The following is a 13,931-nucleotide window of genomic DNA, read 5'->3' on the forward strand; positions in this document are numbered from 1 at the left end:
TAGCACTTCATCAATAAGTGATAGTGTTACTGAATGTTAACTAGCTGGAATTTAAATTAAAACTTTTAAAAATAAGTAGTAATGTTAAATTCAGATGGAGCCCAAGCACATCCTGGAGACACAAAAAAAGTTTCATCTACCCCTCCTTCCCCAGCAAATCATGCCCAGTTCATTCATAATGAACCTGTGAATAAAATGGCTGTCATGGCAAGAAAGGAGGCCATGCATGAACTTGACAAAAGGGGCTTCCCTTTACCAAGCTAACCCAGTTACGACCACTGCTGAGAACAACTCGCCATTTACTTTGAGTTGGTGGTTAAGGGCTTTGTGAGAGACAAATATCCACCCTGGTATACAAAAGATAGTAAGGCCAAAATATTGGCTTCCCCTAAAGTCTGGCAGCCAAGACACAAGCCTATGACCTTGGCTAGCCCTAGCGCTAGACTTTAAATTGAGTGCGAGTGATACAAACAGTGGAGGAAAGTTTACAACTCATTTTGGTGATGTCAGCAGTGCAATTCAGGGCCCATAATCAGCAGAGCCACACAGTGCCAGAAGAGTCACCAATAACCAATGGTGGCAGTGCCAACAGCCTCCTAATCAGACCACTCTTGTGGTGTGACCTTAGCTGTAACTCTGGTCTCTAAACTTCTCTTGGTTCCTAATCATTTTCTAAGCCTGGTTCTCCAGGATTCCTATAGCTCTGTATGCCACCAGAGTTCTTTTTTCTCCACCCCAGAGTTGCTCACTTGCTACCCTTTTCCTTCTCCTCCATGGCCCATCTCTACTCACAGTGTGCATCAAGATTTCCTAATTTCCAAATCCCCTCTCTTCAAAAGCCCACACCCCACTTGTCCTTACCTTTTTCAACATAACACATTTTTTTAGAGAAGGAAAGAGGGGCAAAGGAAGAGGGAGAAAGAATCTTAAGCAGGCTCCACACTCAGTGCACAGCTGGACTCAGGGCTCTGCCCTAAGCATGCATTCTGCATTCAGGCCCTCAACGTAACACATTTTAGACTTTCCAGCAACTTTAGAAGAATTTTTTTTAATGTTTATTTATTTTTGAGAAAGAGAGAGAGAGAGACAGAGTGCAAGCAGGGAAGGAGCAGAGAGAGAGGGAGACACAGAATCTGAAACAGGCTCCAGGCTCCCAGCTGCCTCGAACTCACAAACCACGAGATCATGACCCAAGCCAAAGTCGGCTGCTTAACCCACTGAGCCACCTAGGTGCCCCTAGAGGAATTCTTTTCAACGGAGAAAGTCCCCAATTTTTAAGATCTAAAAACCTCTATGTGGGGTGCCTGGGTGTCTCAGTCTGTTAAATGGCCTGCCGACTCTTGGTTTCAGTTCAGGTCATGATCTCACACCTTGTGCATTGGAGCCCCACATCATGTACTGACAGCACAGAGCCTGCTTGAGATTCTGTCTCTCCCTCTCTCTCTGCCCTTCTCCTGCTCATGTGCTCATGTGCTCTCTCTCTCTCTCTCTCTCTCTCTCTCTCTCTGGATAAATAACTAAACTTTTAAAAAATCTCTATGAAAGTCATCATAGGGGCACCTGGGTGGCTCAGTTGGTTGAGTGTCCAACTCTTGATTTCAGATCAGTCATGATCCCAGGGTCATGGGATCAAGCCCTGAGTTGGGCTCTACACTGAATATGGAGCCTACGTGGGATTCCCTTTCTCCCTCTGCCCCTCTCCCCTGCTCTCTCTCTCTCTAAAATAAAATTTAAAAATTTTTAAGAAATAACAAATTATAATAGTATCAATCATAGTAGTAATCAAAATAGATTAGTTTACACTTCACTATTTGCCATGCACTGTGCGAAGCAATTCTCTTATATTTATTGACCCAGTCAACAAATGTTTTCTGAACATCCACTATGTGCCAGACACTAGGAATACACTGATGAACAAGACAGGCAACATTACTGCCTTTATGGGACATATATTTTAGTGAAGGGAGAGAAACCACAAACAAATAAACAAGTTGATTTCAGATCATGCTAAGTGGTCATATAGTAAAGAATGACTGGAGGAGGCTACATTTAATCCTTACAACAATCCTGTGAAGCATAGAAACTTTTGTAATCATTATTCTACAGTTGAGGAAATTAAGGCATAAACATGTTAAGAAATCTTCCAAAGTTTCAAAGATGGTAAATGACAGTCAGGATTTGATCTTGGACCTGCTCCACACCAAAGCCAAACTCTAAAGCATTATGCCATAGTGCCATTTATAACCTAGCCTTCTGGTCAACCTTCCTTAGCTAGCTCTATATTCTCCTTGACTTTCCAGTTACATAAGGGACCCCATTCTACTCTTTAATGCCCTCGATTCACAAGGATTGACTTGGGCTCCTCCATCTTCAGAATCCTATATCCTCCTTTGCACTTACAGGAGGGCCAACATTCACACAAGTACTCAGAGTGGGTCTCTGGTCAAACAAAGGACTCATATCATAGGAAACTACTCTATTTCCCAAGGGGCTTCCTTCTTCCTTAATGGAGGTGATCAGAGTTTTCTACTTAACTCCTCATCTCCAACTGCAGTTCCAGTCCTGCTCAAACAACACGTGGGACTAGAGTTGCCAGATTTAACAAATAAAAATACAAGATGTCCAGTTAAATTTGACTTTCTGATGCACAGTGAATAATTTTTTATGTAACTATGTCCCTAATATTTCCTTTAAAAAAAGATTTTTGGGGGGCGCCTGGGTGGTTCAGTTGGTTGAGCGTCCGACTTCGGCTCGGGTCATGATCTCGTGGTTTGTGAGTTTGAGCCCCGCGTCAGGCTCTGTGCTGACAGCTCAGAGCCTGGAGCCTGCTTCAGATTCTGTGTCTCGCTCTCTCTCTGCCCCTCCCCTGCTTATGCTCTGTCTCTCACTGTCTCAAAAATAAATAAAACATTAAAAAAATTTTTAATATTTTTGTTGTTGTTATTTATTTGGGGGGAAGAGGGGCAGAGAAAGAGGGAGAGAAAGAATCCCAAACATGGCCTATACCCAGCATGGAGCCAGACTCAGGACTTAATCTCATGACCGCAAGATCATTACCCAAGCCAAAATTAAGAGGCGAACGCTCCACTGACTGACCCAGCCAGGCATCCCCCAAATATTTCTTTCCCCAGAAAGATAAAACAATGCTAAATCCCTGCGGCCAAATATTTTATGGGACATACTTATACTATAATATTGTTCGTTGTTTATCTGAAATTCAAATTTAACAGAGCACTCTGTATTTTCCTGACAGTTCTAACCAGGAACCCTGAAAATAGGGGACCTCAGCTTCCTGAGATTATGGTCACCATCTCAAGTGAGAAAAGCATGAAACCAACTTGGGCTGAGCCAGTCTGATTTCATCACATCCTCCTCTTGTCACAACCCCAGCTCAGAACAATGGAGAAAGAATCGTCTCCCCTTGTCTTGTTCAGACACCAACTCTATCAGGAAGTCATCCTTGGGTCTGACGGTGATGCCCCATGTTGCCCTCTCAGTCCACCTCTGTCTCAGCCAGACCTCGTCTGACTGAGGGAAAGTGGGTTCTTGTCTTCCTCATCACATCTTTTCTGCACTATAAGAATATTAAATATCCACACCTCTCCATCTTTCTTTTCCCTAGGCCATCTAACACCAACATACTCCTCATCCTTAATCCATCAATTTCCTTGCCCTGAACATTGGACAGCCCTCAACTGGGCTGCAAAAAAATAAGAATTCTCTTGGAAGACAATTTGGCAATATGTTTCAAAAGCTCTAAAACTGTATGAGTTTTTACCCAGCAATTCTACTTCTAGAAATTTGTGCTCATAAAAAACATAAGATAACAATACAAAGACATAAGTGCAATGATATCTATCTCGGCAAAATTTATAACAAAGGTTATTAATTCCAGGGGCGCCTGGGTGGCTCATTTGGTTAAGCTTCTGACTCTTGATTTCAGTTCAAATCATGATCTCACAGTTCATGGGATCAAGTCCTGCATGGGATACTGTCTCTCCCTCTCTTTTTTTTTTTTTAACATTTATTCATTTTTGAGAGACAGAGAGAGACAGAGTGTGAGTGGGGGAGGGAAGAGAGAGAGGGAGACACAGAATCCAAAGCATGCTCCAAGCTCTGAGCTGTTAGAACAGAGCCCAACACGGGACTTGAACTTACAAACTGTGAGACCATGACCTGAGCTGAAGTCGGATGCTTAATCAACTGAGCCACCCAGACGCCCCTCCCTCTCCCTCTCTTTCTGCCCCTTCCCCACTCATGGTCTTTCTCTCTCTCTCTCAAGATAATAAATAAACTTAAAAAAAAAAAAAAAAGACACATCTCTGGTCTGCAATTTGTCACCAAGAAACTGGAGCTGTCCTTTCTAAAAATAAATAAATAAATAAATAAATACACTTTCAAAATATTATTAATTCCAATAGTAGGAGTTGCTTAATATTATAGTATGTATCCATATATCAATACTATAAGGATATTAAAATCATGCTTTGGAAGTCTACTTATATGGTAAAATGCTATCATATAGTTTAGTAAAGTGGAAAATAAAGGTTATAGAACAACCTAGACAATAAAATCCCATTTTTAGTTTTTAAAAATATGTTCATATACATATATAGAGGGAAACCAGAGTACAATAATTTCCCAAGAACATTAACGTCAAAATGGTAATAGTTATTTTCTTTTCTTCAGAATGTAAAATTTTCTGCGATTAATAGTGTTAATTTTGTAAACTGAAAATCAATGCTATTTTAAAGGCCCCATTTATTGTGTCTTGAGAATGATTTCCCTGTTCATATTGGCCCCTCCTGTGGCTTATTGCTGAAAGTAAGCTAACGAACAAGCAAGAACTGGCTTCCCAAGAAAAGTAAAATAGTGCCAGGTCTCTCTATCCAGCATATTAAGGTGGACTCCAAGTAGAAATAGTGGACAGTTTACAAGAAACAAAGGCATCATCTTGGGAGTCAAGGGGCCAGACTGGACCTTTTGATCGGTCAGGGGAGAGAAATCATATGTGCATTTTTACCTTAGAACCAGAGGAGAAAATAGAGAGCAAGTCAGGCAGCAGGTGAGAAGGAAGCTAAGTAGAAAATATTAACATCTCAGGGATCCCAGGATGACAGTTGTAAATGAGCAAAGTACTAGGCAGATGTTTCCAGACCTAAAGCAACACTAAGCAAGACTTGGCGCCTGAGCTTCTGAGCCAGACAAGCTATGCCCTGCTTCTGTTCCTTCCCTGCCAACCCAGTCACACAGATCAGACCTTGCACCTGGACTGAAAGAGCTCCTGCTGTACAAAAGGCAACTGATATGAGTGAGAAAGGCTTGCAATGAGGAGTCTGGGAGAAGAGAGTTATCACCAGGAAGCATGGTCCCACACAGTGCCTTGAACCTCAGAAAAGAGCAGAAATTGCTCAATTATCGCACAAGATGGGCACAACTGCCCTCTTTCCTCACCCATCCCTCCAGTGTATGTTTTTGCAGCTCTGCACCTACAAACAAGACAGGTCAAGGCCATAAGAGGAGACCCCAGAAGCAGAGCTCTGAGAATCATGTCAGTGGCTTGGGCCCTCGAACTGGGCAGGCCAGGGAACCTCACACTCACAATGCAGAGCAGACCAGATCCCTGGGGACCAAGGGTCCTAGCTTCTCCCTCCTCTGAAAACATCCAAGGATCAGGCCCTTATCTTCAATAACTCAAGGGAATCAAGGGCTCCAAAGGTATTTCTTCACAAGCCGCCTCATTGCCCCTGTAACCTCCCTGTTCCTCAGAGTGTAGACAAAAGGGTTGAACACAGGAGTGACAACTGTGTAGAAGAGAGCAAGGATCTGGTCCGTGTCCTGAGAGGAGCCTGCCCAAGGCCTCATATATGCAACAGTCCCAGTCCCAAAAAAGAGTATGACCACAAACAGGTGGGAAGAACAGGTAGAGAAGACTTTTCGACGTCCCTGGGATGTTGTGACCCCAAGGAGGGTGGCAAGGATGCAGGCATAGGAGGCTACGATCAGTAAGAAGGGGGTCAGGATAAAGGCTATTGTGACGGCAAGATTGCCCACTTCGCCCCAGAAGGTGCTGGCACTAGCCAGCCTCAGCACAGGCAGGATGTCACAGAGGAAGTGGTGGATTGTGTTGGCACCACGGAAGGGCAAAGTGAAGATGAAGAGGGAGTGAGTGGTGCCTGTAATGATGCCCATGAGGTAGGAGGCCCCTGCCATGCTCACACAAGCTTCCTGGTTCATCAGAGTGGTATAATGCAGCGGCCGGCAGATGGCAGCGTAGCGGTCATAGGCCATGGCAGTGAGCAAGCAGCATTCAGCAATGCCAAAGAGGGCAAAGAAATACAGCTGGGTGAAGCAGCTGGCAGGTGAGATGGTGGGGCAGGAGGCGAGGAGATCAGCCAGCATCCTAGGCACGACGGTTGTGGTGTAGAGGATTTCCACCGTGGAGAAGTGGCGAAGGAAGAAATACATGGGCAAGTGCAGGGCAGGGTCTGCCAGCGTGAGGAGGATGATGAGGGAGTTGCCCAGCAAGGTGACCAGGTAGATGCAAAGCACCCCCCAAAACAGAGGACCCCGAAGGGGACCAAAACCCGAGAACCCCAGCAAAACAAACTCAGTTACTGCTGTGCCATTGCCACTACCCATATCCTCAAGTCCAGACTGGAAGAAGGAGCCGGGCAGGGGCTCATGCAGCACCAGAAGGCAGCCAGGCAAAGGCAAAGGCTCCTGCTGCAGCAGGAAAGGCATGAAATAGTCTACAGGAACATTCCAGTTACCAGGAATGAGATGCGTGAGCACCTGAGCCGGTAGCAATTCCCTCCCAGAAACTCCCTCAGAACAGAAAGAAGACAAACCAGAGGAATAGAGGGAGAATGGCAGGCCTTCCTTAAGCCTGGGAACTGGAAAGAAATCAGGGTGGTCCTTCTATTCACTGAGTTCTGGGTTCGAGGAGCAAAGAGCTGGTACAGGTAAAAGAGCTCCCTTTGAGAAAGTCGTGGTGAAAATGGGCAGAAAGATGGGTGAGCAGACAGAATAAACAAAGCTAGCAGCAAACTGGAAGAAAAATAGATCAACCATGAGGCAGAGGAAGAGCTGGAGTGGGAACAAGAGAAAGAAAGAGAAGGCACAGGATCACAGGCTAAAGAGAGAAGGCACAGGGTGCTTTTACCTACAGATGAGTCCCCACAGCCCTCAGGATGCCTTCCTTGGCAGCACATCAACAGGTGCTCTGTCCCCCCCAAGAGCCAGATTCCCAGAGGATAGGGAGGGAAAATAGGCAACGGAAGCTAAGGAGAGTGTTAGAGTCTTTTCTAGGCTGCAAAAAGTTTATTAAGAATTTCAAATAATTTATGTAAACAATCCACCTTCAAGGAGGGGAAGGATAACTCCCCACTCCTTAAGTGTGGGCTACATATAGTGACTTTCTGGAAAGAAGGTGACAAAAGAGTAACTTTACAGTGGAGCAGCCTGACAAACACCACCTCAACCAAGTGAGAATCAGCTGTGTCAAATCATGTTGATAGTATGTACCTTTGATCTCGTGTGATGACAATGGCATGTCCCTCCTGTGGCCTTTCTCCTGAAACCCATAACTCCAGGCTAATCATAAGAAAAATGTCAGACAATTCTAATAGAGACACATGCTACAAAATATCTGACCAATACTCCTCAAAACTGTCAAGGAAGGTCATCCAAAACAAGGAACATCTGAGAAACTACAGAGCATAACAACTAAATGAAATGTAGTATCCTTGAAAGGGAAAAAAAAAAAAAAAGAATATTGGGCCAAAACTAAGGAAATCTGAACAAAGCGTGAATCTTAGTTAATAATAACATATCAGTATTGGTTCACTAATTGTGACTAATGTATCATACTAACATAAGATGTTACTAATAAAGGAAACTGGACACGGAGTATTTTTTTTAATGTTTTATTTATTTTTGAGAGAGAGACAGAGTGTGAACAGGGGAGGGGCAGAGAGAAAGGGAGACAGAACCCAGAGCAGAGTCCAGGCTCTGAGCTGTCAGCACAGAGCCTGACGTGGGGCTCGAACTCAGAAACTGCGAGATCATGACAGGAGCCCAAGTCAGGCGTTAAACCAACTGAGCCACCCGGATGCCCCAGACACAGAATACTTGGGAACTAGGTGTACTATCTTTGTAATTCTTCTGTAAATCTAAAACTATTCTTAAAAATGTTTATATTTATTTCATTATTTAATGTTTATTTTTGAAAAAGAGAGACAGAGCATGAGTGGGGGAGGGGCAGAGAGAGAGGGAGCAGACTCTTCACAGACTCTGAAGCAGGCTCCAGGCTCCCAGATGTCAGCACAGAGCATGATTCAGGGCTCAAATTCACAATCCATGAGATTATGACTTGAGCTGAAGTTGGATGCTTAACCAACTGAGCCACCCAGGCACCCCAAAAATGTTTATTTTTAAAAGTTTGTTTTTAAAGGTTAATTTATTTAAAAATTTTTTTTTAAATAGAAGTGAATTTATTGATAGAGAAAGGTGTTTACAACATATTATTACATGATAAAAGCAGGGTTAAAAGACCAATAAATTCTTAATATAAAATATATATCAGATAGATAGACAGATGGACACCAAAGTAGTAAATGATAGGCTCTGAATGAAAAAGACGTGGAGTTTGTGTGTGTGTGTGTGTGTGTGTGTGTGTATGTTGTTTACTTTTTTAATGTTTTTGATCCAATGATCATACAGCAGGAAAAAATAATTTATAAAACATTAAAAGAAAAAGATGAAATTTGTTTTTAACATATTTTGATATTTAAAAAAATGTTTAACGTTTATTTATTTTTGAGAGACGAAAAGGGACAGAGCATGAGCAGGGGAGGGATAGAGAGAGAGAGGGAGACACAGAATCCAAAGCAGGCTCCAGGCTCTGGGCTGTCAGCACAGAGCCCCATGCGGGGCTCGAACCCACGAACCGTGAGATCATGACCTGAGCAGAAGTCCGACACTCAACCGACTGAGCTATCCAGGCACCTCTAACATATTTTGATATTTTTAAATGTCTAATTTATTTTCAACCAATGATGCCTACTTACACCTTTGGAAATGTTTTTATTAATAGTTTAATTATGCAATTTGAATTAGTAGTGAGTGTTTCTGAATATTTCAAAAGCTGTGAGTGGAACACTGCGATGGACACTTAGGTTGTTTTCAGATTTATGATGTTCCTACAATTTCCAATTTAAAAGAGTTACAAATAAAAACAGCAGGGGGCGTGGGAAGTCTGGAAAATGACCCCAAAAGGTAGACTTTTTTTTTCCCTGAAGAGTGCACAATTCCCGAGTTTGTTCAAAATGGGATCGCATCGCTCCCCATGTGGTGAATCTTAGAATAGCCACGTTCTGTCTGCACAGGACGGAAGTAAGAGCTTCTCAGTTGGTAACCTCCTAGGGAGCTTCTCAGTTGAAATCTGAAATCTGTCCCTGTGCTCAAGAGAGCAGGGAGAGTTGAGAGAAAGAGACAGCTGAGGCTTGTCTTGGGCGACAGCAAAGCGAATGGATCCCTGCACCTGCCCGCTGCGCCTTAAGAGTTTATAAAGATGCCCTAACTGGGTTTAGTCACGTATTCCGTGCAGGTGTTCTCAACACCACATCACTATCTCAAGGCTATGTCCTTGGAGCAGTCTCTGGGAGCGGGAAAGGCAAGTGGAACCCACATTCCAAGAATAGGAGCGGAGGTGAGAAGCCTGTGATCACCCAGGTGCAGCTGACTGGTCAACGGGTGGTCATGTCTTTTCAATGACCTTCTCCAACGGATCTAGAAAAGCTCATTTGGTTTACCCAAGATCACTCAGTGAATTAAGGGCAGAGCTGAAACCAGTAATAACATGTGTCATTTATAGGGCATGGCATCGTTGCATAAACCACCTCTCTTAATCCTGACACAGTGAGGTTCCATTAACCCCACCCTACAGTTGAGGAATAGGTGGGGAGACAGATGAAGTGTCTTGTCCAAGGTCACACAGCCTGATAGCAGCAGAGCCAGAATTCAAACATAGTCTATCTGCCCCCAAAGCCAGTGTAACTGAACACTGTAAACCCAGTCTCTGTCTAACCCAAAGCCTATCCCACTTGTCTTTGCAAAGTGTCTGCATCTACATCACAAAAGAAGATGCCTTGGAGACAACTGCTCTAATCTCTTCTTGTTACAAACGAGGAAACAAAGACAGAGAAGGGATAGATAGGATTTTTCCACAGTCACCCAGGGACAGAGCTAGGCCTGAGGCCAGGTTTCTCATTAAATGTTCTCTCTCAGCCTTTGTTTTACCTCCCAATCCACTGCAACTCTGTGTACATGCGTGCATGTGTGTGTGTGTGTGTGTGTGTGTGTGTGTGTATGGGTCTGTGTGGGTGCACATGTGTTCCATGTTTGCGTGCAGGGACTAACCTACTCATAGGAAGAGTAACCATGAAAACCCCAGAGTAATCCCCACCAGTAACAGGAACTTCTCAAATCAGCACCTTCCCATTTGCAGAGCCTTGAAGTCAATGTCAAGACTTAAGAGTTTAAAGGAAGAAAGGATTCATCAGTGGCATAAGACAGCACAAATGGAGCCCTGAGGGGGACTAAGAGTGCTTCAGTGGTGCAATAAGTCAGGTATATATAGTTGATCTTTGAACAATTTGGGGGTTAGGAGTGCCAACCCCCACCCCACAGGCAAAAATTCACTTATAACTTTTAACTCCCAAAAACCTTAACTACTGATAGCCCACTGTTGACTAGAAGCCTTACCAGTAACATAGTTGACTAACACCTATTCTGTATGTTACATGTATTATATACTGTATTTTCACGATAAAATAAGCTACAGAAGAGAAAATGTTATTAAGAAAATCATAAGGGAGGGGTGTCTAGGTGGCTCAGTCGATTGAGCATCAGACTTCAGCTCAGGTCATGATCTCATAGTCAGTTGTGGGATTGAGCCCTGTACAAGGCTCCATGCTGGGCATGGAGCCTGCTTGAGATTCTCTCTCCCTCTCCCTCTACCCCTCCCCAACTCGCACACACACATGCACATTTGTGCTCTCTGTCTCAAAAAAAATTAAAGATTAAAATTAAAGAAAATCATAAGGAAAACACATTTGTAGTATCATACTTTAAAAAATCTACATATAAGTGGACCCATGAAGTTCAAACCCATCTTGTTCGAGGGTCAACTGTATTTCCCTGAAGTACAGTGTACAAAGCTCAAAAGGACACATGAGGCCACTAGGGGGTCAGACATCCTATAAATAGGCAGAGCTCAAACCATAAGCCCCTTCTTCCCCCAGGAGAAGAAGCCCAGGGAACCAAAATAGGACCTACTTCAACCAAGAAGCTTAGCATCCTCCATGCTCCTGCTTCAGCACAGAACTCAGGGTCTGAGCCTCCACACAGACCCTGTGGAGGGGGAGCAGGTAAACTGAGACAGGAGCAGAGATGGTAGAAAAAGTAGCACTGGACAGAGAGGAGAAAGCATGGCCACAGCCAAGGGAGGAACATCCCTGATGCCCCTGAGGAGGAGGTGCCCCAGCACCAGTGAGCCCGTGCCAGAGCACTTGAGGACAAGCTGTGAAGCAGCATAGGACAAAGACCACAGGCCCTATGAAGACATGTACCACTGACACAGAAGAGCCACTCCTGCCTCAGGTAGGATGTTTTCCTCCAGGTACATATGGAGGTGAGGTGATTTCCACCAAACCAGATTTCACGTTCCTGGAAAACTCTTGTTAGTTGTTCCTCTGCTTGAGAATCTTTCTCTACCTACTTCTCAAGTTCATATCCTGTCTACCCCTCCTGGCCCAGTACAGACACACCTCCTCTGAGAAGTCTCTCCTGATTCTCCCTCAGAAACCACATCACTCCACAGCTTTCCATGTAGTATTATCTCAAAACTTAGTAACTTGAAACAACAAATATTTATTATCTCCTGGTTTCTGAGTCAGGAGTGCAGGTGTGAATTAGCTGGGTGTCTGTGGCTCTCACAAGACTGCAATTAAGACTTCAACTGGGCTGCCTCATCTCAGGGCTCCAGTGAGAGAGGGTGTGCTTCCAAACTCACCCACAGGGCTGTTGGCAAGCCTTAGGTGCTTACTGCCTGAGGACCTCAATTCCTTGCCTTGCGGGCATCTTCACAGGGCAGCTCACTCTGTGGCAGCTGCCTACCCTCTAGGTGAGGGAGCAAAGGAGAGAGGGAGAAAGGGAGGAAGACCAAAGTCAGTCTTTTGTTGCCTAATCTCAAAAGTGACATCCCATCACTTCTGCTGTGCACTGTGAGTTAGGAGTGAGTCACTAACACTAGCCTGAAAAGATCCAGGGTACAAAAAGACTGTGACTTCAGTTTTTCTCATTCTCTCTCTCTCTTGCTCTCTCAGTCTGAGGGAGGAAATCTGCATGTTGTGAGCTGCCCGGTGGAGAGGTCCACATGGCAAGGGATGACTATCTCCATTTACTCAAGGGAAGGGGGTTACATGAAGGCTCAAGCACCAGGAGGTGAGGGTTGCTGGGGGACAGCTGAGGGGTGGCTACCCCACGTGCAGCCGGTACAGTGGCATTACCTGGGCAGCTCCTGAGCCAAGCACTAGGCTGAGTAATCACTTCAGTTAAATCCCATCATCCACCTAGTGAGCCAGGCATTATTATTACCTCTTTACAGATAACATGCTGAGGCTAAGAGAGGTGATGTGTGTGACCTGCCTGAGGTCCCATTAGTCAGTGACCCAGGCAGGATTCAAACCCAAGCTCTGACCCAATCCCATGCCTTTTCTACCTCAACTGCTTGCCACTGCTCACTTTTCAGGTTAGATTCTTGGCTTCACCACCTATGAGCTGTGTGACCTTGGGCACATTGTTTAACCTCTCAGAGACTTGTTTTTCTCATCTGTAAAACAAAGATAATTCGTACCTCTTAGGGTTATTGCAAGAATTTAGTAACATGTTTGAGAAGCGTGTAGCACAATGTCTGGTGTATAATAAAAACCAGCTTCATATCACATGAATTGGGGAGATAGAGAAGGGGAGTTTACTGTATCTATTTCCACCCTGGTCTGGGAAGACAATAAAATTTCAAAGCCATTTTTAAAAAGGTACCCAAGACTGGAAAAAGTATGGGATCAAAGGAAAAATGTCTTGAAAGTTATTACTTTAAGTGGAGAGAAGGTCCTCCCTTAACAGCCTTGAGGGCAAGGAGAGGGTTTTCTTGATCACACCCTATGACTTTTCTCAGAACATTTTTAGAAATTGATTGGCTGTGGTATCTGGGGTGTGTGTTGACAGGGGGACATGAGGGGAGCCAAGGAGAAGGAAAATGAAAAATATTATGAAAATGGAAGGTGGCTGGAGGCTGTTGGCTGACCCCACAAAAGTCAGAAGACGAAACTGGCCTCAAGAGGCAGCTGAAGACATCACGATTAGACCCAAGAAACTAAGCCTTCCCCCTAGAGATCATGAAAGAACACACAAGTCTAGGAAATCCATTTACCCTGAACCCCGGACCTCCTTGACTCTCCTGAGGGAAAGCTTTCCCTTTGTAGAAAACACTGTTAAGTGAAGATCTCATAGGTGCTTGTTAGCTCCCGTGAGATAGAAAGAGAGAGACAGAGAGAGGGGTGGGGGAGAGGGGGAGGGACTGGCCTTTCAAACCCCCTCAGACACTTTTTACTCTAAAAATCTAAGCAGTAGCTTGCATCCATCTGGGTATATGTATAGAATGATTAACAAATACTTTCTCCCCATGGATACTATGTAAGTTTTAATTAATTCCCACACGTCAGCCATGTCTCTCTGTTTCCCTCAACACTGCTTGCCAGCTTCACAGTCCCCAGGGCCTCTGCCACAGCAATTACCTGCTCCAGATGAGCATGTCTCCACAGCACATCAGCAATCGTAATCACACCACAATAACTCCACAATGACTT

General features: G+C 44.3%; 1 protein-coding gene across 1 annotated transcript; it reads right to left on the minus strand.

Annotated features, from left to right (window-relative positions):
• Positions 1 to 5,703: 5,703 nt before the first annotated feature.
• Positions 5,704 to 6,702, minus strand: LOC125919188 (olfactory receptor 9-like). The gene has a single exon (XM_049625698.1). The coding sequence runs from the start codon at positions 6,640 to 6,642 to the stop codon at positions 5,704 to 5,706; it is 939 nt and encodes a 312-aa protein (XP_049481655.1). The 5' UTR covers positions 6,643 to 6,702.
• Between the last annotated feature and the right edge of the window lie 7,229 nt (positions 6,703 to 13,931).

The sequence above is a fragment of the Panthera uncia genome, chromosome B4, assembly GCF_023721935.1.
Source record: "Panthera uncia isolate 11264 chromosome B4, Puncia_PCG_1.0, whole genome shotgun sequence".
Taxonomy (NCBI): domain Eukaryota; kingdom Metazoa; phylum Chordata; class Mammalia; order Carnivora; family Felidae; genus Panthera; species Panthera uncia.

Coding starts and splice junctions, on each gene's coding strand:
- LOC125919188 (XM_049625698.1), bottom strand. CDS start 6,642: ATGGGTAGTGGCAATGGCACAGCAGTAACTGAGTTTGTTTTGCTGGGG.